This window comes from Leptinotarsa decemlineata, unplaced genomic scaffold (assembly GCF_025532065.1).
Source record: "Leptinotarsa decemlineata unplaced genomic scaffold, Ldec_3_MD MMD2_tig00001019_RagTag_RagTag, whole genome shotgun sequence".
Classification (NCBI taxonomy): domain Eukaryota; kingdom Metazoa; phylum Arthropoda; class Insecta; order Coleoptera; family Chrysomelidae; genus Leptinotarsa; species Leptinotarsa decemlineata.
In genome coordinates this window covers 5512240-5539437 of record NW_027412557.1, presented here as the reverse complement: position 1 = coordinate 5539437, position 27198 = coordinate 5512240, and the positions used below count along the sequence as shown (strand labels likewise).

Sequence of the window (27198 nt, the reverse complement as noted above, 5' to 3'; positions counted from 1 at the left end):
TCATGCACTACAGAATTGAGGATGTACCGTAGTTTCATAAAAGTTTAGTAGCTGCTAATTATGCTCAACTAAGTACTTGAGTAGGTGGTCCCAATTGTGATTACGTGAAGTATATGAATATTAAGAAAAGTTTGAGGATTAAGTGGTCAGCCCACAGTGGCGTGACTATACCGTTCGAGGTCCGTGGCAAATTCATCGGATGGGCCCCCTCCCCCTAATATAAAGAAGCTGAACCAACAATAATAATACTTTTTCATTTTATAATACTTATATACTTTTACTTGTAATACTTATAACTTTATAATTATACATAGGTACTTGATTTTCTAATAATTCACTTTAAATTAAAAGTACCTAATTTAAAGTACAGTCAACATCTAATTGATATGGGCACATAGAATAGTCAAAATTATTGGAAATACAAAAAAGCAATTTGATATACGCAGTTCGAATCATCATATTGTTGTAAGCACACAAGGTGTTGAAAATGTAAAATGTTAATTATTAAAATTCCTTCCTTCGGACTTACTGTTCAGCAAAAGTGGTAATAACATCATCAAAGTTCAACTTTCGGGGCATAGAATTTTCGATGGATAGAATAGTCAAGTTGCTTAACCTGTCTGGTCCCATAGAATTTCTTAAATAAGTTTTAGTCAATTTCAGTATTGAAAATGATCGCTCGTCACTAGCCCTAGTCACAGTAAAGGTGAGAAATAATAGAAATGCAGTGCACACTTCAGGAAAGCTTGAAGATATAAAATGCTTTTTTATCATTATTACGTCAGTAAGTTTTCCTATAGAAGATGATGTTTCTATTCCGTGTCTAAAAAGCGAATGGAAAACTAAGAATTTCCTTGGAAAAGGAAATGGATATATCTTCTGTATATAGATGGATAAATGCTAAAGCCTTTTCCAATAAATCAGTATCATTCAAAATTTTGCAAAGTGGCAGGTTGCAAGACACTGAAATTGGAAACAATTTCATTCATTTCAAGGAAACGCGATTTCAGTTGATTAATGATTATGTCTAATACACGATAGAATACGTTCACTTCAAACAAGCTTCCAGGATCTTGGAGACGTTCATCCTCACAAATTTCATCAAAATGACGTTTCATTTTTCTCTGACGAGTTTTGGAAAATTCAGGGTTCATAGACCATTTCACTGTAATACTATTTGCTTCCGTTTTTAAATTTTCAAATTCATGTCGATACTTTTCAAGTTGTTCTAGACAGACTTGCAAACGCTTTGAAGCATTTGAAAGATCGATGGCTTCAGACTGTAGTACTTTAGAAGCCGCGTCTATTTGTTTGTAAGACTTTGCAGTGGAAAACCAACAACATAATAACATTGTAGTTTTCTATCTTCTTCTTCAGCAAGGTAGCTTCATTTCTCTCATCTGTTTTGGAATTTAATAAAATAGTTTTTGTAAGCGCTTTTTCAACATCAAAAAACCGATTTTTTAAAGCAAACATGGCATCAAAGCGTCCTGCCCATCTAGTTGGATTCATTGTTTTTATTGTTACTGAATTTGATGATACCCCGGTCTCTTCTTTATTGTCAGATATAAAACTAGATAATACATTCCATCGTTTAATACTATGGCCAAAAAATTTGTAAATTCGTTGTACAGTTTCGAATAATGTTTGTATTTCTATGACCTCTTTAACTGCATCATTTACCACCACATTTTAATTTTAAGTAGCACAATGGACATAAACCGCATAAACCGCATGAGTTTTTGAACTCTGCCATGAGTGCCTTTCATGGTATTAGCTCCATCGTATCCTTGTCCATGACACTTACAGCAGAAATTCCCCGAACATCCGCAGTAATACTCGTACCAACACGCGTGCCGAGCATTTTATTATCTATCGGATACGTTTTGAAACTGGCTTACAACTTTTTTTTTAATACAATTTTTTACTTGTATATGCAACTGAGTAGGTAACAAAAATAAATCAAAGACAAAACTTTTTTTTACTAAACATGTATAATAAATGATAAATGTTAGGAGTTGGGATTCTCCTCTGACCGGGGGCCCATTTGCCGACTTGCCACCCTGTAGTTATGCCACTGTCAGCCCATTTAATGCACGGGCGCAGAAATATAAGTTAACTTGGGAATGGTTTAATGAACCGAAACCGGTTATAACAAATGAAAATCACAGTAGAAATCAGACGAAAGTTATTTCCTCTATTCTATATATAATATGAATTTCCACAAAATAATTAGGTCATCAATCGACCTTCTAATGAAAACTCGATGTGACACGCATTGCATATAGTCTTTTCAGCTTACCTAACAGGACCACAACGTACACAGAACTGCTTTACCCGATTACAATTCCTTACCTCCCAAATCAGCTTGAAGTCATGCTGTTCGACCCTGAGAAGCTCACAAGTGGTTTGGGTCACGACCGTGCTGTCTCTCGGCAAATCCTGCAGGATGGACTCTCCGAACGTAGCTCCAATTCCCAATGTGCAAAGGGCGACCGGATTCTGGAACGAAACAGAATTCACAATTAAATGGAATTTCTTTAGTGAGAATTGATTCAGCTGGAATGGCTTTTTTACTGTAGGTGATATGGAGGAATGAATGAATATAACAAAATGTTACCTCTAATAAAAGTAGATTTGTGAAGTTGTTCTGAAAAACGGCAATGAATGGGGAAAATAATGATATGCAGACATGCAAATATGTTCAATATGATTTTGATAATTGATTTTTCAACTAATAATTAGTTTCAAAAACAAGCACTTTCTGTATTCATCAGAAATGAAATACTCATCTCCACGGGCGTTTCCCCAGTTTTCTTCATCTCCTGAAAACGCGTCTAGAAGAGTATCGCATTTGTGGTGAATGAGAAAAGTGCTTATTTTTTGTGTTCAGTCTACGCCAGAGGTTCTAGTTTCACTTTCTATTTTATGATGAATAGTTACTTTATTCCAATTTTTTGTTAGATCGTTATTGTGTACGTTCCAATTTGAATTTTTATGAAGTGTGATATCTGGATAATTACCAGTTTAAAAAAATCATGATTTGGTAGAGCTATAAAGGGACTAAAATGTGCTTATCTTCATACTGATATTGAGTAACTTACTGTTGATGCATTGAATGGTTGTCTATGAACGCTATTGTATAGCGAAATGAGTTTTTGTTTAAGTGTTGAGTGAAAATCTCACAATATAGTTATTTATGATAGGAGTGTTGAATATAAGGTTTTATTTTGTGAGTGAAAAAGTTTGCAAACCGAGTGTAGCGAGTTGAGCAATTTCATTAACAAAATAAAACTTACTTTTAACACAAATATCATACAAAGTTTTCTGTACATCTGTCCCATTTTTATAATACCGGATATCTCACATCTTTTTTCTTGTAAGTAGCAGACTTATTTCATCTTTTAGTAATGTAGTCACTAGACATAAGGATTCATTAATATTTTGTATTTTATATTTCGCTGAATGTTTTCTGAAATTATAAATTGTATTGTAGACATCAGACATGAGCATTTAAAAATACTTTGTAGTTCCTCACACTTTGTTAAATATGTATGTGTCAGGTGACGCCAAATCACCTGGTTACCAACAAACGGTATTGCTTACAGCTCACGCGTTTTATTTAAAGTCACCTTTGAAGTTCTTGCTGGTGTTCAATGTCTTGCATAATACAAAAGAATAGTGAGCAATTATGTGTTCCTGACGATATTGAAGAGGCTGCAAAAATAGCTCTAATTGAATTGTTACCAACAAAATCGACTCAGCAGTACGACATACGATATCGCATATTTAAATTTTCTTAGCTGGTGTAGACTTGAAAACGTCGAAGGAAATTTCAGCGAAACCGTCTTCTTGGCCTATCTAGAAGAGAAATAAAAAATATGGAACTCGTCAACTCTGTGGAGCAAGTTTTCAATGATAAAGTTCGAGTGCGCTCGTTAAAAATGGTGTTGATACAAGCAAATATTTTAAGGTAATTGCATTCTTTAATTGGAAAAATGGAAGTTATAGACCCAAAAAATCAAGAACTACGTTGAAATGAATCCAGAGGTTTATAAATTAGGCGCCAGATAAAACTATTTGATGATAAAAAGTTGCTACTATTTTCGGAATATACATATGGAGGAGCCTTCCGGCGTGAAGAGCTGTCCTATTTATTGATAGAAGACATTAAATCAATAGATAAATTGATTGATCAAATTCGAAATGCAAAAAGGAAAATGGCTCGTTCTTTTTGCATTGTTGGAAAAAACATTGACTGTTTTAATGAATACGTTGCATTACGCCTATCTGTTACCAATTATCAACGTTTTTTTTTTGAAATACCCAAATTATTAATGCAGTGCCAACCCAATTGGTATAAACATGTTTGTGAAAATACCCTTTATTATTGCTGAATTTCTGAACCTCCCAGAACCAAAGGAATATACAGGTCACTGTTTCAGAAACTCTTCTGCTTCTTTGCTAGCAGAATCAGGAGCAAATGTAACAGATATTAGGATACACGGAGGATGGAAGTCTATAACAGTAGCTGGGGGTTACATCTATTAATCTATTTCTTATAAAAAGTTTATTGCTGAAAAAATAATCCCAACAGCTAGCCTCGGCGTTACAGCATTGTTCTCTTCACTTCAAGAATTAAATGTTAATGCCCATGAAATTGTCAACCCAGATAGTTCAAATATATCACAAGGCTCTTCAACATCGCAAGGTAATCATATCAGCAGTTTTTTCAATTGTACTCCTCATATATTTGTTCATAAATAGTAATAATAATAATGTACTTAATGTATATAATACATTTGTAAAAGAATTTAATTGAATCTATATGTATCAATCATAATAAAACTTACTTGAAAATTGAATATATATGTATCATTTATTGCTATTTGGTAGAAAAAACTCGTGTTGAAAATACTTTTAACACCAGTGTAAAAAATATTTTTAACACGCTATTTTGTGAACATAAGCTTTTAATACTCTTGACAACCATTACAAATGTCACTTTTGAAGACAGTTGTACAAAAAAATGTTGTTGAATATATATTGTCTTTGATTATATTTAACTTCAATCAATTCTTACAGAAAAGTGTACTCGAGCCTTAATTAAAATTTCAATTCTTTTCTATAGTTCTAAAGTGTCAGATTTTTGATTTAATGTAGGTAAATGATATTCAATTAGATACCGTTCTGAATCCAGTAGAATTTTTTAGTTTATACATTGGTTTGTCAATTGATTTCCACACCCACAGTTAAGGATATTTTTTCGAAAACATGAGACAGTGATGGCCAAATGACGGTGATGAGCAAATTATGAGCAGTTGTATGGATGTTGAAGGTGTCCAATTTATCACTAACAGAAGTATACTTTTTCATTTTTAAGCATCAATATTGAAAAAAAAGAAGCTGAATTCTTCAATCATGTCATCATGTTGGCACATAGTTGGATATATTTGCACATGTCTTTGTTCTCTTTGCATTTTAGCATGGTGAATATAAATTTGTATTGTCCTATTGATGAATAACCGCTGGATATTGCTGTAGTTGTGATCTGCCGAAAACATCGCCGTTGTCTATGAGAATGTACGGTAGAATCCTAGGTAGTCGATTTCGCGTCACTCAGAAGAACTCGGCCTTTCTCAGACCACAACTTGGCGGATTTTAAGACTTGATTTGGGCCTTCACCGGTACATAATTCAATTGACATAGGAACTGAGGATCAACGACCATGGGCAACGACGTGTGTTCGCTGTATGGGCTCTGGAGCAGTTGCCAATTGACCCCACTGTTTGGTGTTGATTTTGGGCAGGCGGCGTCACCGGTCAACGTCAACGATGAGCAACTTCTTTTGGCCTGAATTGGGTGATCCGGATACTAACGAGATGTGGTTTCAACAGTACGGCGCTACATGATACACAGTTTATGCCACATTGGATATTCTGCACGAGCGATTTGAAGGAATGGTTATCTCACGTGGAGGTAATATGAACTGAACAGCCAGATCGTGCGACCCTTTTCTTGTGGGTTTTCTTAAGTCGCAGGTGTATGCGAATAAGTCGCAAACTTCAGCTGTCCTCAAAGCGAACACAACCCATGTCATCGGTCAAATTCAGCCTATTTAATGCGCCCGAGTCATGGAAAATTAGACCCTTCGGATGCGCTTCACCTAGAGAAGCCGTGACGGATGTATTCCACACATAATGGCATCAAAAGGTCTTTCGAACGAATACATATTTTTAGTGATATTTTATACATACTTTTTCATACCCAAATTTCAAGATAGTAAGCGCTCAATGAAGGACTCTATATCTTTTAAGGAAAGCTCACTCTGTATACCACTTCAATGTTCGAAGGTCAAATATCATGTAGTAATTGTGATAAACCTGTTTAGATGATCGGAATACGATCTCAAACTCATTCATTTTGGGGATTTCATGCATAACATGATTTTTCATACCGTACATTTCAAAATGATATCTTGGGAGTTGAAAATTAAAACTATCCCGCGAGATAGATAGATGAGATGAGTTGCGAAGTGAAAACCTCTCTTACGTTGAAAGAGTAAAAAAATAAGGTCGCAATTCCACCAGAGTTTCTTCCAAATAACGAAAAAGCTGTTAATAGTAGCTTGTTTGGTTTCAAGAAAGGGTGCACATTAGTATCTTATGTTCCTTAAAAAAGGAAAATGTGTGATTTTGGCTTCAAGTTTACATGAAGATAACTCTATCGATCTTGATACCGGAGATAAAAAAAACCGTCCTTAATTACCTCCTATAATAGTACTAAAGGTGGAGTTGACACGACAGACAAATTCTGTGCCTTATTCAATGTGGCTAGAAATATTCGCCGTTGGCCGATGGTAGTATTTTTTGCTGTTGTATATTAGCGGAATTTATGCTCAGGTACTATATTTTGGCAATGGTTAACATGTTCTTCGAAGAAGAAAATTTTTGAAAGCTTTATCACACGCATTAGTTCCACCTCATATGAATCGAATAAGTTTACAGACATCAGGGATTCATACCAGCCTGCAACAACGCCTGAAAAGTACTACGCCAGTAGAGCAGGAACAACAAGAAGAAGAAAATGAAACTGTAGGAAAACGCAAAAGATGTTATATTTGCATAAGACAAAGGCGATTAACAAAATATAAATGTAAAAATGCACATAGAAAGCTTTTGCAATGTTTACAGTCGAACATTGACAGAAACACCACAAGATATCATAGATGAGGAGATGGTGTAATGATTCAGAAGTTTTTTTTTGTATTACAGTGAAGTGTTATATATAGTTGGTTTGTTTGAAATATTTTAATTTTGTTTTAAGTTAGGTTAGGTTAGGTAACGTAAATGTAAAATGTACTTACGAAATATATATATATATATATATATATATATATATATATATATATACGTATATAATATATCTAAAATTTAAATTTATTGTAGTTATTTACAAAGTATTACAGGCCAACAAGCGCGTGATTATTTTGATACACCGCGCCTGGTTTTGTTGAGTTTAGGACCGCGCCTGCCGGAAGGTTAAGCAGCATGACAAACCAATGCATATTTTTGGTTTGTGTTGTAGATACGTACTAACCTATTTTACAATTTAAATTGCTGGTTTTGAAAATACTTTTCTGTGTGAGTTCTATTCAAGGTCATTATCGTTAATTACCAACTTGGTTCGCTCGGAGAGATTATATGGAAGTTAAAATGAATTGATAAACTTCAAATCATATACCCCTACCAATGGGTGGCCCATTAAAACAAAAAAGCTTTCAAATAGTCTACAATGGCAGACCATTCCACATCAGTCTAGATTGTTCTGAAATGTTTACCAATGATCTGGAACATTCATGAGCGTTCTAAGTTATTCCTGAATATTCCAAAATGTTTTTATATGTTCTGAAATAATGTGGAACGCTTGCGAATACTTTACACCGTCCTGGACACTTTTGGAGGCAAATCCTCCAGCACATATCTTGAAAAATATTAGCTCTCTGTTACGTTAACCTATGTTTTCAATTGAAGGAAAGGAACAACCTGACAACAAGACTGTAATGGAAATGGGAATTTCTCATGAATGGTCGTCAAGTTCTGAAGTATCACATATTTTTTGTATAAAATAAAATATCTTCATGGACTGTGACGATAACCCCAATAGAAGAATAAAATTTTGTTATTGTAATTATTGTTGAACTTCAAATGACTAAATGGGAAACCATTCATGAGAAATGGGAATTTCTCATGAATGGTTGTGAAGTTCTGAAGTATCACATATTTTTTGTATAAAATAAAAATTCTTCATGGACTGTGACGATAACCCCAATAGACGAATAAAATATTTTGTTATTGTAATTATTGTTGAACTTTAAATGACTAAAGCATATTGAGAAGTGATGAATGTAATTATAAGCAACCGAAAAGTTGACCTTGGTACTCTGAAATGAAAACAGCAATAATATTTCGACAATGTGAGATAAAAATCAGATAAAAGGCCTTTTCATAGAATAAAGAAAATCATGGATTTTTCAAACGCCGACTATACAAGAACAACATCATAATAATTAATCATTTTTCGATTAAGTAATGAGAGATTATTACCAATTACAGCCTAGAATTGAGTACCACTGAAAACTAATTCAAAATATATACTCAAAGAAAGAAAGGAAATTGAGGTGTGCTCATATTTTATTGCGATTCCCTTTATCTCATATGGAAATTGGTTAAAGGACTTCTATCGTTTCCAAAATATTCCCACTGAAAACTTTCAGAATGGGAAGATAAGTGAAAGAAATTCCACGTCTACTAAAATCTTGTATGGACAAGTGGAGAATAATAAAGGAGCTTTGCTAACGATGAGTCGGCCTAATCAACATGCAGATTCTGTTTTGTATTTAAATGAGTTCGTACACAAACTCGGGTCTCTATTCGAAGACCGTCGAGCTGGGGTGTATTTATCTATGTTCATTTCATTTATCCCTTTATGTTGTTGAAGCAGTCAATAAAAATGTTTCAGTTAATGACGGACTGATGAAAATAATTCCGAATGAACACATTATTTGGAAATTTCAATGTGTGACGGAGAGTGTTTTTTATAAGAACGATGAAAACCTTTGTTGGGCGTATGAAAAATAGAATGCAATAAATTTCTAACTTTGAGCTATTCGGAAAATTTTCAAGAGTTATTTCTTTACAAACTTTCATTATAATAATTCAAATTTGAATAAAAGGCGTTCGTGGTTTTAATGGAATATGTATTGCGCTCATTCAGAATTTCAATACAACCTGAATGAGAAATATTTTAATGTGACTGTATAACGTAAACCTTAGCTGCACATTATGCACCAAAGCGATAAATACAGCTCGTCATGTTTCATGTGAATATGAGGCATTGCATCATACGAGGCAAGTAATCTATAGACAGTCCATATTATGTCCAGAACGATATTATAAACATCAACAAGGAATTTGTATAAACAAGTACAGAAAAGAAGATTATTGGAACGGGTATCGTGAAAATAATTTGTGAATTCGAACTAGGAAGAAATAGACAAATCAGACGGCTATCAAGTGAGAGCAATAAGAAGTGAGTTCAAATTCTAGCAATCTCAGCGAGTAGAAGACTAAAAGTTATTGACATCGTTGGGATTGATAGGTGGCAGAAGTATTTAATGGTCGTCCAAAAATTCAGATGAAATCATAAAATGATTTGGAAATCTTCAAACTGTTCATCTTTGAATTCAGGTTTTTTCGGATCGACCAAACGAAATCAATTTCTGCTTTTCATAGTGGGAAATAACTTGTGACGAATCTTCCAAGTGGATGACGTTTCACAGATGCCTGATGGTTTTACTTCAACTCTCTGATAATTCCTCTTCCATATTCTCTGTTTCACTATCACTGTCGTCATTTAAATCAATAATGAATTGATTTTCACCATTAATATGAAAGTGTCCAATCTCTTTATGACCAGTTTTCTTCGGTAATATTGAATAGTTCTTCTTTAATAAGCTCTATTACCTTCTTATCAAATTTTGGAAAATCCTTTTTACGCCTGATGATTTCCTCAAATCAACTCGATGGAACTGAAAACACAAAAATAAGGGGGTAAGTCTCAGTATGGTGTGGTCATACTTTTCAGCAATACTGTTTTTGTCTGTAAAACTTCAAGTAGTTGGTTTTTGGTATAGAAATCTTCAAAATACAAATTGATATCCATAAAAAACTTTGTATTCTATCTTTCCTCAAATTTTTATTCGTTATTTTGATGAGCTGTCGCGAATGAGGAAGCGTTGTTAAGAACTATTATACTATTCGCATCGAAATTTGGGATCGATGTGTTTCCAAACCATTCCTCGAAAATATTAGCTTCCATGTTCTTATGATAGTCAACATTGCAGTCCTCAAGTTTTTTTCCACATAATTTCAAAGAATCCGGAACCCATCCTTTACTTCCTCTGCAATGCACAATGATTAGTGGCGATCCTTTGTTTGCAAGCGTGTTAGGCGTACACATTCACGAACCATCAGTCCACCCTTTCGTAACTATGTTGTGAGTGTAATACCAAGTTTCGTCCAAATAGAAAATTTACCGTTGTTCTTGTCAGTTATTTGTGCTAAGTATTTGTTACGCAATTTCACTATTATTCTGCTTTCCATAACTGCTTGACGTTTGTTTATAATTTTAAATCCAAATCCTAGTTTCGTTATCCAATTCCGAAAAGTTTTGTCACAGCAGCTCACGTTGTGGCCAGAAGTATTCAATTTCTTCCGTATGATTTCAGTTGTAGGAATCTCATTGCTTTTGTAACAGTCGTATTTTTTTTTTCAATGCTTTTATCAGATGAACATCTAAAGGTTTTAGTAATCCCGTATTCCATCGCGTCTTGCGTTCATAAGGTTTGTTTTTGACTATTTTACGTACAGTCGAGAAAGGAATTTCGGTCAAATCTGATGTTGCTTGTAATAGTTTGTTTCCCTCGAAACCAAACTTGAGATGCAAATTCTTATACAGTGTGACCCATTTTTAATGGAAACACCCCCCTAAAATTTGAAGTTGTAAACCGATTTCAATAATTTTTTTTTGATATGTCAAGTACTAAAAGGTCTACCTTGGGACAATATTTGAAATGTTTATTAGAGTTTCAGGGCATAATACGATATTTTTTCTTAGTTGAAAATCGGGATTTTTTATTAGTGATTTTTTTATTGAAAAAATCACTACGCCACTGGATTCATAGTGCCTCTAAACAGGTGTGACCAAAATTTCATGAAAAAATATTCATTATTAACAAAGTTATGACAACTCAAAAATTAGAAAACTCACACAGCTAAGTCACAAAAAACACCCTATATCAACAGATATAGCCATGAGAATATTATTTTTATGATTTCATCAATAAAGTGCCGCCAGATGGAAAAAAAACAAATAACGTGAATATTTTTAATGAAAGTTTTCACGCAAATTACAGTTCTTCGAATTATTTTGTGTCATGGCTGCAAGATTGAGCGTAAGAGAGAAAATTGAAATTGTACGCCTTTCGGGAGATGACGTTAGAAGTGCTAGAGAGGTTTGTAGAGTATTCAATGAGAGACATCCAGATCGTCCTCGTATTAGCTGCGGTACGGTAAATAAAATAAATAAAATATTCAATGAAACTGGTGCAGTATCAAAAATGATGTTAAAAAGTAATCCTGTACAAAGACGAAACAGGAATGACAGGAATAATCGAATAATTTTAGATTATTCCGGAAATAATCCTAATGCCAGTATAAGGAATGCCACTTTAGATTTGAATATTCCACGAGAAACTATTCGGATATGTCTCAAGGCGAAGAATATTAAACCTTTCAAGCCAAAATTTTTACACACACTTCAAGAAGGCGACGAAGCAAGACGCCTGGAATATTGTTTATGGGCCCAAGGGGAATATTTAAACAATAGAAATTTCCTAAAAAATATTTTATATACCGACGAAGCCACTTTCACTACAAATGGAGTAGTGTCATCACATAATTGTCGCTATTGGGCAGCGGATAATCCTAACTGGGTAATAAACTGTGAAAGCCAGTATTCCCGAAAAATCAACGTCTGATGTGGGATATTGAACGAACGAATTATTGGTCCTTTCTTTTTTGAGGAAAACATTAATACGCAGAGGTTTCTAGAATTTTTAAACACAGAGTTTTGGGATGCTATTCATGAGCTGCCAATCAATGAACGATCAAATTCAATTGTCCAGTTAGAAGGGTGGTTAGTTCATTATGACACAGCTGTGAGGCAATAGCTTAACGAACATTTTCCAAACCGATGGATAGGCCGTGGTAGTCCGTTTATAGAGTAACCACCCAGATCTCCAGACCTCACAGTTTTGGACTTTTTTCTCTGGGAACTTCTCACACAAAAGGTTTACGAAAACCGCTCAAGAGATAGAAATGAACTTTGTGCAAGAATTCGACAGGTATGTGCAGATATTAGCCCTCAATAACTAAGGAACGTAATCTGAAACATTCGTAAGTGTTACGACACATGTATTGAAATAAGTGGTGGATTAGTAGGAGCTACTAGAATATGAGTTATAATTAATTATTGCACTGAATCGAAACATTTCAATAATTAGTTATTAATTACGTTTATTAAATTTTTTTGCTTCATTGTTAGTTGAATTGTGTGAATGTAATTCCGTTATTTTCAATAAAAATATTCACGCTATTTGTTTTTTTTTTCATCTGGCGGCACTTTATTGTTGAAATCATGAAAAAAATGATAATGTAATGATAAACGTAAGTGATGTTCATCATCTCAACTCATTCGTAACGTAAACCATGGTTAATCGAAGACTTGAAATGTGTTTTATTACCACTGAAAGATACGTTTTCATTACAAAGTTTTCTCTACTTTGAAATTTTTGAAAACATAAAGATATAATAAAAAATATACAAGGATGACATTGTTAAACATCGAAATTAAATTGAATAACTCTTACAGCTTGTAGTATACGAAACATTTGTAATGCATTTTTTTTGTACAATAAAAACTTTTCACTTCTTTTATACCATCAACATTTGTGTACGTTTTGGAACAGTTCTTAAATTCATCGGAAGGTGGCATTGCGAATGGAGCGCCGATATCAGATTCGAAGAATATACCTTCCAGTTTAAGCAATTATCTTCCCTGAAATTCAAAATGGGGACTAGACTTGGGAATGGAGGTATATATATTTATAAATGAGAAAGTCACTCACTTTACACCCCCACTCATTCATCTCTGTTTCTCTGGTAAGTCCAAGAAAGCTGAAATTTGGTATATTTTTGCTTTCTAAGTCTAAAATGCACACTAAGAAATGATTTACAAATATTCCAACTGGGGCGCCCCCCGTGGGGGTGAAAGGGGCGCGTTTGCATATAAAAATTACCTTTTCAACACTGTTTCTCCGTACCGCTACATTTTCGGAGGCTGAAATTTTGTAAGTAGGTTGCCTTCATGTTGTAGATGTGCAATAAGGAAGGATTTTCAAATATTCTAACTGGGGCGCCCCCTGGGGATAAAAGAGGCGCGTTCACGTATTACCTTTTCATCACTGTTTCTCCGTACCTGTATTTTCAGAAACTGACATTTTGTTAGTATGTTCGTTTCATATTGTAGATGTGCACTAAGAAATGATTTTTAAATATTCCAAGTGGGGGGCTAGCCGCTGAGGAAAAAGGCGCGTTCATGAAACAATATTATATTGTTATCACTGTTTCTCCATGCCCTTAAATTTCCGGTGGGTGATTAAGCATTGCACCCGTGCGGAGCCGCGGCGGCCGCTGGTCGTATATATTCAAATCTGGTTATTAGTGTTTCTTCTGTTCATTATGAAGCTGATAGATACTGCCTCCTATCAATGTAGAATAATGGAGAGTTTTGATGTGCCCATGTAGCTATTGATTGGATAGTTTTATTACACCTTCTTTCGAGCAGTTCATCGGAGGTATCTGACACAAGGACACATACATCGTCTGCATATATTGTAACACATATGCATATCATGAAATGATTATATAATATTCTAGATGCACAACTGGAATAATATTCCTGTCACACAGGTCCTAAGATAAAACCCTGTGGAACTCCTATATTAATGTCTATACAATTGGATTTTATGAGTTTAAGCTCAATAACTTTCCTATTTTTCAATCATTCATATTGCTTATGATTTTGTAAGAAACTAGTTATCCGTGATAAAGCATTGTCTTTTTTACAGCGCCTAGAAATAACCTTTGAATTCATATATCAAGATTAACACAGTCGATTTTTCAAGTCTAAACCTATGATGATTCACAGATATGATTCTAATTGTGTCTATGAAAAAGTGATAAATGAACGGTCTAAAATAGCACTTTTGTAGATTTTTAAAATACTGAAAATCGTAATTGGTCTGTAATTAGAAATTATTTCATAATTACCATTTTCATGGATTGGTACAACATCACCTACTTTTTTGATACTTGGAAAGCCGCCCTATATTGAAAGATGAATTCACTGAATAGGTCAGGGTTGAGAGATTCATATGCTATTGAATCTCTGGATTTGGATTTGCATCACATTTGACCGTTACTTCATACCTGAAAGGGATATTATCAAGCGCAAGGAACTTAGTTTGCAACAAAGTTCAGATTAAGCCCTAAGGTCTTTATTTCTTCTCTAGTCTCCCAGAACTTCATCCCTGTTCCTTGTACTAATATCGTTTATTTAACGAAATAATTTATATACGACTACTATGTTACTTTTCATTTAATACTGTGTTTAGGCCAAATTCGCCCACAAAAAGTAATGAACTCCGAAACTAATTTCCTTAGTGAATTTTTAATGAAGGACCTTCGAGGGTGTGAGTGCGATAAATCATTTGTTAGTACAGAAATTGCTTCGGCGTTGAATTTCGCCATTAATAGCAATTCTTTGCAAATTTGAGATATCAGCCAGATTATGAATATGAATTACCATAAAAATTTAGTAGAGATCGTTAGGACTCTGTGAAGATTCTGCCTAATTTATAGGTACTGATGTTTAAATCAGATTTGGAACAGAAATAGCAGTGTCTACCTGGTGTGATCACATTAAGGACAACTTCAAAACCAGCATGGGATGTTTTTCAATTTCATTTGTTTTCCATTTGAAATAATACCTTCTTTCAAAAATTACCAAAAGCATGAAAGTTTAATAATAGCAACTTTAAAATTTTCATTAAAGTTTGAATAACAGAGAATTAATATCAGAAAATTAGAAAATCGAACACATACAGAAAAACTTTACTTGAAGTAGTGTGTTCAACTTTCATTGAAGTTGATCTCATATCTTTGTTGTAGAATTTGCTCGATTATCGTAGTTTTGCACTGGCTTATTGTTATACGGAAGTGGAAGTAGAATATATATATATATATATATATATATATATATATATATATATATATATATATATATGTACTCTTATAACATTATATTTCCAATATTTCGACAATGGTTATTGTCATCATCAGGGAGCTAAGATGACAGACTTTGAATAATTACAGAACTTAAGTTAATAAATGAATACTTACAATGTTGGTGAGATTGGTCGCAATCGAGTTGAGTTAAAATTAAAATATGAACGTTGTAATCATGATAAAAACAAGTAACAACTGTACATATACAAGAGTACAAGAGTACACTTGCGCTTCGCTGCTATCCCAAATAACTCCAAGGATATATTCTATATATTCTCAGTCAAAAAATCAAAAATTAAATTTTGCTTTACTTAACCAAGCTTTCGCTTCTAATGGGAAGCTTCTTCAGGGCAGTTAAAATGAGCGAAAAACAATAAATTGAACATATAAATTGACGAGAAAGTTATACATGTATAACTTTCTCGTCAATTTATATGTAAATTTATTGTTTTTCGCTCATTATATATATATATATATATATATATATATATATATATATATATATAATATAAAAAGGTTAATGCAGTCAAGCTGCTGAAAAATACTTCGATGAAAATCAAAAAATAAATAGATAAGTACTTTTTGATCATTCCCACATTGATTTCAATTCAAGAGCCACTGGTAGACAGCTGTTTCAGCCTATTGAGCATCGTCAGTACCGGGCAGGCGATCCTCGAGTGAAGACAAAATGAGAAAAATCAAGAAAGTACTTGATAAAAATAGCTACGTAAACGCAAGCGAAACATAAGTGGAACCACCTATTGGTGTGACACCCAAGTCAATTTGCCAAGTTTTTATGTCAGTGTTGTCGGTTGATTGGTCAAACCACCAAGGGTGCCGATCTACGGCACCCTTGATTCTTCATAAAATAAAGAAATCCAACATACTTCTGCATTCCATTCACAGAGGCGCTGAGCGCACACCAATGTTTACATTTCGAAAATATTATTGTTATATCTAACATGTGTACAAAGTTGGGTCAATCTCATTCTACGAGTTAAGAGTTGGGGACTGGATATTTATCGTAGATAGTTTTCTCGTTCACCTTTCTATAATCTACGATGATCCTCCATTTGATTTGTCCAGAAGCGTCTGCTTTCTTTGGGACGATCCATATAGGTGAAGACCAGGGTGATCAGCTTGGCCTGATGATTCCCTGATCTAACATTGAATTTACCTGCTTTTCCACTTCTGGCTTGTGGACATAAAGTTGAGTTTAATTCATGAGTTTTTCAAATTCACTTCGAAAAGTATTCAAATTGATGTTTCAAATGTTGGGTTTTAATTTTTAAAGGGATTTGTTTCTGATTCACATATTGGCAACAGCGCCTATATTAAGTTGAAATAATTTATACGTACTTAGATATTCTACTATAAAAAAGGAAAATTAACTTTATAAATCAACAATTTAGGCAAAATATGAATTACAGTTCGATACCACCTCCACAAGCCACATAAACAACAGTTGTTATGTTATTTATTTATATAGAGGAAAATAGGTTAGGTGCACAATGTCATATGTCACAGAATGTCTCGGAACTCGGAACATAAGTAAACAGAACAGCACGCCTCTGAAATATGTCATCTTTGTTTGTCTCATACAGGTAACAGATTCATTGTGCATTATTAGCTATAACCGATGTTGCCAAATGGTGAAATAGAAACGAATTCCTTTAAATGTTGAATGCATTATTTCATTCCTCTTTTTAAAGTATTTGAATGTTTTTTTAAAGAAAAATGTTTTAGAGCTCTTTTATGAAAACTTCTTGATTTTCGTCAGGAGGAACATTCCCCATTGACGTATGTCAAATTTCCTCGATTTTATTGAGTCGGTCAGTGCTATATTGAGTTCAAAATCCGTATCATTGATAAGTTCTGCCCACGCAAGATTATTATAACATGCGATTGTTAATGTTTCTCGTAATTTTGCTCCTTGAATATTTTGTTGTGGTTATATGATATTACCTTCGCATTGTGCTACTGGTAACCTGAGACGTGTAATTGTATGAGGCTCGAGTTGAGCAGAATAAGACTGATTATTATTCGTTTCGTGGTAAAAAATGGGTAACGTTGCGAATGCAGAAATAAGATTCGAGTAAATGGAATCTAATTGTGCTTGCATTAATTTCAAATTATCTAAACCAATTAGTCCATCAAAAACATTATGAAATTTGAATAGATAAAATTTCAAATTGGAGCTACTGTTGAATTCTGAAAAACTAGGAATTTCGGAACAATAGTCTCAAAAATAATTTTGAAAAATTGAAGTTACTACAAATGGCTCGTGTTTTATGCAATTTTTGAAAAATTTAAAAGCAACTCCAGGTTTGAGAAATGATTTTGTGGAGCCTGTATCAATCAAAAGTTTCAAAGGTGGATTGCTTATAATTATGTAGGGCAGTTCTTTCTTATCAGTGGAGCTGTGTAGTTCTACTACGTTTCTAGCGTTTTATTGACGTCCTCGGGAAAATTTTCTTCTTCATGCTTCAACATTTCTTCATTCATGAAATCTTCAGCACATGCTTCTTGATATTCTTCGTTGTAGTATCGATTATATTCTTCAAGAAAATTTTCTTCTTAATGTTTCAACATTTCTTCATTCACGAAATCTTCAGCACATGCTTCTTGATCGCTTTGTTTGGGTCGCGAATAAACGTTTAAAAACGACGAGGAACTTTCAGATAATCTTTCGCGAATCCTACCGACTGCGCCAGTTAAGAGTTGGGGACTGGATATTTATCGTCGATAGGTTTCTTGTTCACCTTTCTATAATCTACGACCATCCTCGATTTGGTTTGTCCAGAAGCGTCTGCTTTTTTGGGACCATCCGTATAGGTGGGTACACGATATAAATGAAAATATAGATGTTATCGGGTGTATCTAAATCAAAAAGAGAAGAATTCACAGACACACCATGCTAAAAATAGGTGGGTATTTTATCGATCATCCACAATTTAATTTCAATTCAAGAGCTACCAGTAGACAGCTTTTTTAGCATGATGAGTATCGGGCAGGCGGCCCTTGATTGAAAACAAACAGTAAAAAAACGGTGCTAAGTACTTGATGGAAATCAATACGTGAAAGCAAGCGAGATAAGTGAAACCACCGATGTATTTTGCAAGAAAAAAACAGAAGCACTAGAAGAAAATCCTAAAGGCGCTCTCAGAGCGGTGCCTGTGCGAAAGTAGCGATACACATTGGAATGGAATCGCTGGAGATTAAATCAATTTGGAAAAATGTTCTCATGAAGTTTATTCCACATAAACGCAGTTCTCCAAATGAGTTATTGAACAGTGAAATTCGAGGTGTACGGAGTGAACCTCAAAACAATGAGCAGATGAGCAGCTACATCCGTCACGTATTTCTGATATGTACCGCTCTTAGTGGAATCGAATGTGCCAAGTCACTTGAACACTTCCTGTGAAAGTATCTATAGAAGGGAGACAAATATCCAACCTTTCTTCGATGTTACAGGTTATCAAAGTTGCACGTGATGTTCGCTTCTCCAATTAGGCGGATAACTTTTTTCTGGATGAAATTCAGAAACTTCAAAACAATACTCCAAAGAAGGTCTGATATGAGTTTTATAAAGCATCAAGAGTTGCTGAGGTGTGTACGCTTTTGTGGTTCGGAACAATGTTTGCTTTTGCTTTTGAAAATCAGCCTTTGCATTCCAGCGACATGATTGTGCCAAGACATATTGGTGTCCATTTTAACCCCCAACAAACTTATCGAAACAGAAAGCGGAATTGTATGACCTGACATTATTGTATCCGGTTCGGACACACTTATCTTTTTGGAAAAAACCGATGCCTGGGTTTTTGTGGCATTGAATTGAACCTTGTTACTTTCACCCCAATATCACTTCTAGATTCTCATTAAGATATGCAACCTCCTGCTGCCGGTGAATATGTGCCTCCGTAGCCGATGTCCTGGAGTCAAAATGGAATGGCGAGACAAGTTTGCTGTCGTCTGCAAAGCAATAATTGAATTCTTGGCTTTTTCCAATTAGTCGCCGATATACTATAAAGATCCTTGCGGAACACCAGCGTTGATGGTAAAAGTATTCGAGAGATATCCATCGATGGCCACATGCAGGTAACGTTCTTTCAGGAAGCAGAAGAGCCATACACAAAAATGATCCGACAAGCCATAGCATCAAAGTTTGGCCAGCAAACCCTACTACAACACACGGTCAAAAGCTTCAGAAATATCAAACTTCACAGATTTTGATTCTCCTTGTTTCTTGATTGCGTTATTCCAAATATGGGTGACATACGATAGAAAGTCGTTTATTGATTTTTGTTTCTAAAAGCCATATTGATGATCGCTCAAGATGTTGAAACCTTCCAAATATTTGAGGATATGTTAGTTTACGACTTTCTCCATGATTTTTGATATCACTCATAGTAAAGCGACAGGTCTATAGTTATTTGAAAGATTTTATTTGCTCTTTTCGGTAATAGGATGAACGCGATCAATCTTCCAACAAGAAGGAAATTCCTTCTTTTTTATAAGACAGGTTGAAAATTCTGCAAAGTATAGGTGCGAGTGTACATTTGCGCACTTTTTAAATACGACGAGCACTTCATCAGGGCCAGACGCTTTGTTGATATTGAAATTGATGTGATACTCAAGTTAGCTCGCCAAGTTTTCGTGTCAGTGTTGCTACTTTGACCGATCAAACTCATTGCCAAGGGGAACCTTTTGTAGGCTAGTTTTTAATCGAATTTCATCAACCCTCTAGCAGGGGCGGGCACAACCTCTAAAATCTTAAATGGAAATTGGGTTTGAGTGATATATTAAATGTCTTCCAGCTACTTTTGAAGAAAATGCTTTCTTGACTTTCATTCTTAGTACTTCTGGAGAAATCAAGTAAAACCGTGACGATACTCAAGTATCAAATGTTTTGCAATGAATGAAATAAGAATTATAGATAGATAGATAGATAGATCTTTATTTAAATAGGATATACTAATAATGTACAAACCAACTAGAATGGTAGAAATAAAAAAAAGGTATGTGTTACATATAGAAATGACTTAAATGTATGACAAACATAAGTTCAATAAAATATTTCCAAAGACATTACTACAAAAACAGCAACATTATACATTCGAAAAATTTCAATGCAACATGTAGAAAGATAAATTACATAATTATTTGAAATATATAACGAACATTAGATGAATGGAATTATACAAATTACAGCTACAGGTAACAAAGACATAATACATATCATATTAGTACATTTAAAACAAATTTCCTCAGTTCATTTTTGAACATATTCAGAGATGGGCTATTTTTAATTGCATCAGGTAATTTGTTGAACCGATCAAAACCCTTGAAAAACAATGAGTTCATAGTATTTTTGTTTTTTGTTCTGTTAATATATAAGTTATTATTATTTCGAGTGAAGTGGTGGTGAATATCGTGATGAAAGACAATATACTGATTAAAATAAGATGGTCCTAAATTGTTCAATATTTTGTATACGAAGATCATCGTGAAGTATAGCAGTCTTTGGGAAATGGATTGCCAATTTAAAACATTGAGCATAATAGTGATAGGAGTATCTCTACATCACTTCAAAATGATTCTCAAACCACGATTCTGAAGTTTTTGGAGTTGAGACAATTTATTCTGATTGAATAGATATAGGATAAAGGAACAATAGTCGAAGTGTGGCTGAACAATTGACTTGTAAACTGTGATACTTGACTCCGTTGAAAGATTATTGGCAATTCTAGAAAAAAAGAATAATTTCTTTGAAATTTTTTTATGAATATACTCAAAATGTACATCAAACGATAGAGTGTTATCTATCTGGAATCCCAGATATTTAGTTAAATTCACTATTTCAATTTTGTCATCATCAATGTTGTCATCATCAATGTTATTATCTAAACAGTGATGTGTTTCATAAACAACCGATTTTGTATGGCCCTATAGGAAGGGAGGAGATTACAACATGAATTTCTCTATAGTTATAACAATGAAATTAGTAAAAAAACCCGACGGGGGCAAAACAAGGAACACCTTCATGAGTTGTAGATATACACCTTCATTGGTTGTGGATATCGGTGTTTCAGATCACTTTCTGCAGTTTCCAACTGTGCAAGTAATAACCAGAACATGAAAACTGGTCCAATGTCTACATTCATGACTGTCCTATTTCAGCATATGACACATTTTCAAAGAGCCTTTTCTATCACTCAGAAAATTGCTTTTAATTAGAACTGTGTTATGACAGATGAAATAAAAAGAACGAAAGCTATATTGTTGGAGCCTAGAACTATCAGACCTGAAAAATAACCTAACCTAACCTGCTTGCTAGCCAAGATTACAGATTTGGAGAGATCAGTAAATATCTAAATAATGAATATAAGAAACAACTACATTTGGCATCTAAACAATTTTACGATAGTAAACAATCAAGGCAGAAAATAAAATAAAAACGACATGGGAAATTATCAACAAATTACAAAAAAAAATAATCAAAATGATTTGCCATTGGCAGCGCAAATGCTAGTGGACGAATTTTCATTAGTCAACGAATTCAATTTTAACTTCACCAAGGCACCTGTGGCTAACTTAGTGTATGACATAGACTTCGTAAATAAGAATGTACCTCTGTACTCTAACACATTTTATATGTCCCGAATCACAGAGAATGTCAACATCCCTTGACATGGCTGGATTTAGTAATACTTTTCTGAAACAAATTAGTCTCAGAATGTGTAAACCGATAAAATTCCTAATTAACCTGTCAGCACAAAAGGAGATTTTTTCAGAAAAACTAAAATACGTGACGGTGTGTCCAATATTCAAAAAAGGGGACCAGAATGATCTATAATATGGAACATCTGGATAACAACAAATTTGTGCTGGGCCTATTTCTAGACTTCTCACCCGCTTTCGACTGCCTCGATCAGAAACTACTGATTTCTAAGTATTCCTTTACCTTCAAAAGTCTTTTCTAAGCAATCGAAAGCAAGTTGTGGAACTTAATCAGTTCTAATTTCACTAGTTCGGACTTCCATTGTCTACTATATAAAATGATTTGAAATCCCTGAAACAAGTAGAAAAGAATAATTAATAAAAACTCATACGGGACAGTATCTGAACCACGAATCCAACCACCATCAATCGACAAAAAGAGGAATCATCAAGACTCTATTAGACCGTGCTTTTGGGCTCTGTAATACAAAGGAAGGTCTCGAGAAGGAACTAGACATCATCAAAAATGATCTTCAGCGGAATGGATACTCCAAAGCGATGGTAGAAAAGACTCTGGCTAAAAGACAGCAGGAGCCTCGCAAGGAAGAGAAGCCGTCACAACCAGTGCTTGCACTTCCCTACATCAGAGGATTATCGGAGAGGATAAGAAGAATTGGTTCCAAGTACAACATTAGAACCTGTTTCAGATCCGGTAACACTATCCGTAGCAGCCTCACGAAAACCAGGCCCCCAAACGCGGACTGCGATTCCAAGAATTGCATTTACCGGATACCCTGTGAGTGCGGAAAATCCTATATTGGTGAAACTAAGAGGCCATTGAATGTTCGCATTGCCGAGCACAAGAAGCACACACAGCGAGGAGAAACCAGCAAATCAGGGATAGCAGACCATGTTTGGACCCATCAACACAACATCGAGTGGTCCCAAGCTGAGATCTTGCACAGAGAGGAACATTGGTTCAGGAGAAAATTTAAGGAAGCCGCATACTTGTTTTCCAACAACGTATTCAGCCAGGCCAGCCAACGGTCATCTCTCACGGAATCAGTGAAGCGGAAAATAGAAAGTAGAGAAAGTGAAAGTATTTCAACGACCTATAAAATAGTCATCTCTCGGAGGAATCAGTCCAGTCATCACCCGAAGACGATTGTAGATACCAACAATCGAAACGTCGTGAACTAACGTGACTTGGAATCTCTACACTTTTTATTTTTTATTATTTTCTTTTTTCATTCCTTTAATTTTTATTTATTCAATTATTATATTTTTACCTGTAGGTTATTTCACTATCATTTCATTTCAGGTTTATTGTTGCTTAATATAATTGTTATTTTCAACTATTCTTTTTTTTTAATTATTCTTTTTTACTTGTTTCAGGGATTTCAAATCATTTTATATAGTAGACAATGGAAGTCCGAACTAGTGAAATTCGTCACGGAACATTGTCAATCACCTTCAAACAAACGTTAATCAGTTCTATTCGGATACCTTACAACATACCTCAAGGAGTTCAACAAGGCTTGATCATGGAACTATTTATCTATGTAGTTTATGCAAATGATTTCATATAACTTATAACTCTAACATACATACTGTTATGCCGATGATACTAATGTATGGTCGAAAATCAAAAATCTAAATTTAAATACATCAAAAATTAATGCTATGTTATATTTATATTGCGTGGGCACAATATAAACTGCAAACTTTTTGATGGTACCAATAGTGTAATAGAAATGTCAGCATCATTCAAAATACTGGGTATGAATTTTGACGAAAAACTAATTTGGACCCCTGTATGCCTGAAATATGGTATTTTGAACTGGGAAATTTCCTCCTATGTAAACAGAGTGTTTACTCCACAGAAATATGACATACGCTTATTGGCAAAACTAGTCTCTGGAGCCTCGTGCAGGGATTTAATTGAATATTTCAATAGTGGCAGGGACCTATTTATACCCTAGAAGCCTGTATGCATGAAAACAAAGATCTATTGAAAGAGGGAATCGTACTGCCCTCGTTCGAAAGTTATGAAGTGCAGGGATGTAATTTTTCAAAATTTTGCCTGAGACTGTGAAAAAGTATTGAAATATATATGTGTTTTGAAACAACAACAGAGGTTTTTTTGTTTTTGTTTTTTAATATTTGTTACTGTTCGTAAATTATTTAATATTTACTGTATAAAGGTATATATTATGTAATTCGTCCACTGACGTTTTCACGATAATTTTGTCATATTGTACATGCAACCCACTTATATCATTGTGTACAACCTTATTAATTGAAATAAAATGTTGTTATTATTGGTATTCACGAAAATACTAGCCCATACCATAGTATCTTTATACTATGCCCAAACATTCACTGTCTCTGGATACTGTTTTCGACAGTAAAGTAAAGAAAAAGTTCAAAACTCTTGCATCAGGTTAATATTCGGTATCAGAAGAAGAGCTCCGTCAGACTGGAATCCGCTTTGAAAAAATCTCCCTTTTTTTAGCCTACTTTACCTACAAACGATACTAATAAATGTAGTAATGTTCTTTTTTTTTAGTCTTATTGGTTACTGAAAAAGCACTATTGATGTTATTCAAACTGCGAAATACAAGTAAATCGAGTATTTTTCAACTGAAATAACCTAACATAACCGACATATGTAACCTGAAATCTGAATTAAAAACTAACGTATTTTAGAATGCTTTATTTGGAAAGAAGCATCTACCCTTAACATCTAACCTGACTTCCGAATCCAAAAACGAACTCATGTTAGTGTGTTGGGAATAATTCTCAATCCTGAACATTCTATGAACAATGCCGAAAGAAAAATAAAAAAGAACCGACGTGTTTCCACATCATCATCCAGTGATTCTTCGTCGGAAGTAAGGAGGTTGAGAAAAACGTTAAAAACAACTCAAAGAAAATTGAACAGAAAAACTGTGAGTAGAAACATTTATAGTAGTCTGAATATTGATGAATCGTTGATTCCCGAATTCGATCCACCATGCCAAATCATTGATTCTGTGAGTTGGGTAGGAAAAGTTGATAAACTGAAAAATATATACCGGTGGGACAATATGATAACTGTAAATTAGCAACTAGCAGATTACGTGGGAATGCACGAAAATGGTACGACTCTTTAATACAAGAGTTTTCTTTGGAAATTCGGAAAATCGCTTATTGAAGCTGCAAATTATTCACATGATAAGAGACAAAAACTGAGTGATTATTGTTTCGAATGACTTGCCAATATTGAAAAAAAATTAGATATCAACGAGACGAATATCATGAGAATATGTGACTGTTGAGTTGGGTACAATATATGTACAAGGCTCAATCACATATAAGAATGTGTGACTGTTGAGATGGGTACAATATATGTACAAGGCTCAATATGAGAATGTGTGATTGTTGAGATGGGTACAATATATGTACAAGTCTCATTCACAGACGAGTACGTGTGACTGTTGAGATGGGTACAATATATGAACAAGGCTCAATCACATATGAGAATGTGTGACTTTTGAGATGGGTACACTATATGTACAAGGCTCATTCACAGACGAGTATGTGTGACTGTTGAGATGGGTACAATATATATACAAGACTCAATCACATATGAGAATGTATGACTGTTGAGATGGGTACAATATATGTACAAGTCTCATTCACAGACGAGTACGTGTGACTGTTGAGATGGGTACAATATATGAACAAGGCTCAATCACATATGAGAATGTGTGACTTTTGAGATGGGTACACTATATGTACAAGGCTCATTCACAGACGAGTATGTGTGACTGTTGAGATGGGTACAATATATGTACAAGGCTCAATGACATATGAGAATGTGTGACTGTTGAGATGGGTACAATATATGTACAAGGCTGATTCACATATGAGTATGTGTGACTGTTTGGATGAGTACTAGTAACAGGCTCAATCACAATAAAAAAAGAAGTAATTTCTAGATGGGTAAATTATAAGTACAAAGATCAAAAAAATAACGTACCCTGAGGTAACTCTTGGTTTTCTATGGAATGAAGGATTTTTCTCTTCTTATAGATGAAACTACTGAGAGTTCGCCTGAGGACAGGCATACGACAGGATGGGCGAATTTTAGGAGATCGACTCCGTATTTCTACCCCTTGGGAGTGTCGCCTGTTACGCTAATGCATATCGAAGGATGAAAAAGTAGCTGATTCACGAATACGAAATAACAACGGAGAAAAAAAGGCTACGAGGCGACAAGTGGAATGGGTTTGTTTCATGATTTTTAGTTTATAGTTCACTTGATAGAAATTCTAAATTGAAAAAGAGTGTGCTCTGTTTCATCTCTCTGAATATTGTAGTATTCCCCTAATTAATTATTAAAAATCGATTGTGGTAGGGTGGTGACGTAACGACCCTATTCCCGCTTCTTGTTCGATTGACCAATAGAAACAATAGAAATAATTAACATTGCCAAATCGTAAAATTTACGGTGCCTATAATTATCAATTTGATTATGGAAGTGTATATGAACCCGTTAACGTTTCAATTGATGAAAAATTCTCCACATGGAATAAAATGTACACGATGAATCATGTTTGGAAATAAGTACACAAAGTCGATAGGTCACAAAATATTTACCTAAACTATGATTTTATGCATTATTTAATAATATACAGTTATAAAAATCAAAAAAATAGAGCAAACTTCATTGAAGAATCATTTCAAATATTCAATTTATTCTACAATCCTCAGTCTGTACAACTGCAATTTATTACAAAAAAATAATCCTACATACATACCTCTTAGCTACTAAATTCAAGCGTTGTAGGCTTGCTTGGGTAATCTGTTGAATCTTCCAAAACTTGAGAGGAAGGTTGAATGAGGTCAAGTATAGACAGAATTGATTCTACTCAAACTGATCCAACAAAAGCCTCTGAAGTAATACCATTATTCATATGATAAAATTCAATAAAGTAAAGTGTATTATACTTTCAGCGACAGT

At 34.3% G+C, this 27198-nt stretch overlaps 1 protein-coding gene across 3 annotated transcripts in view; it reads right to left on the bottom strand.

Annotated features, from left to right (window-relative positions):
- Epac (Exchange protein directly activated by cAMP) overlaps positions 1–27198 on the bottom strand; it is a 757111-nt gene that overhangs the window by 212478 nt on the left and 517435 nt on the right. For all 3 annotated transcript variants that reach the window (XM_074175396.1, XM_074175398.1, XM_074175397.1), the window contains one exon: positions 2356–2502. In XM_074175396.1, coding sequence (XP_074031497.1) covers positions 2356–2502 — 147 coding nt within the window. The remainder of the gene's footprint in view (positions 1–2355; positions 2503–27198) is intronic.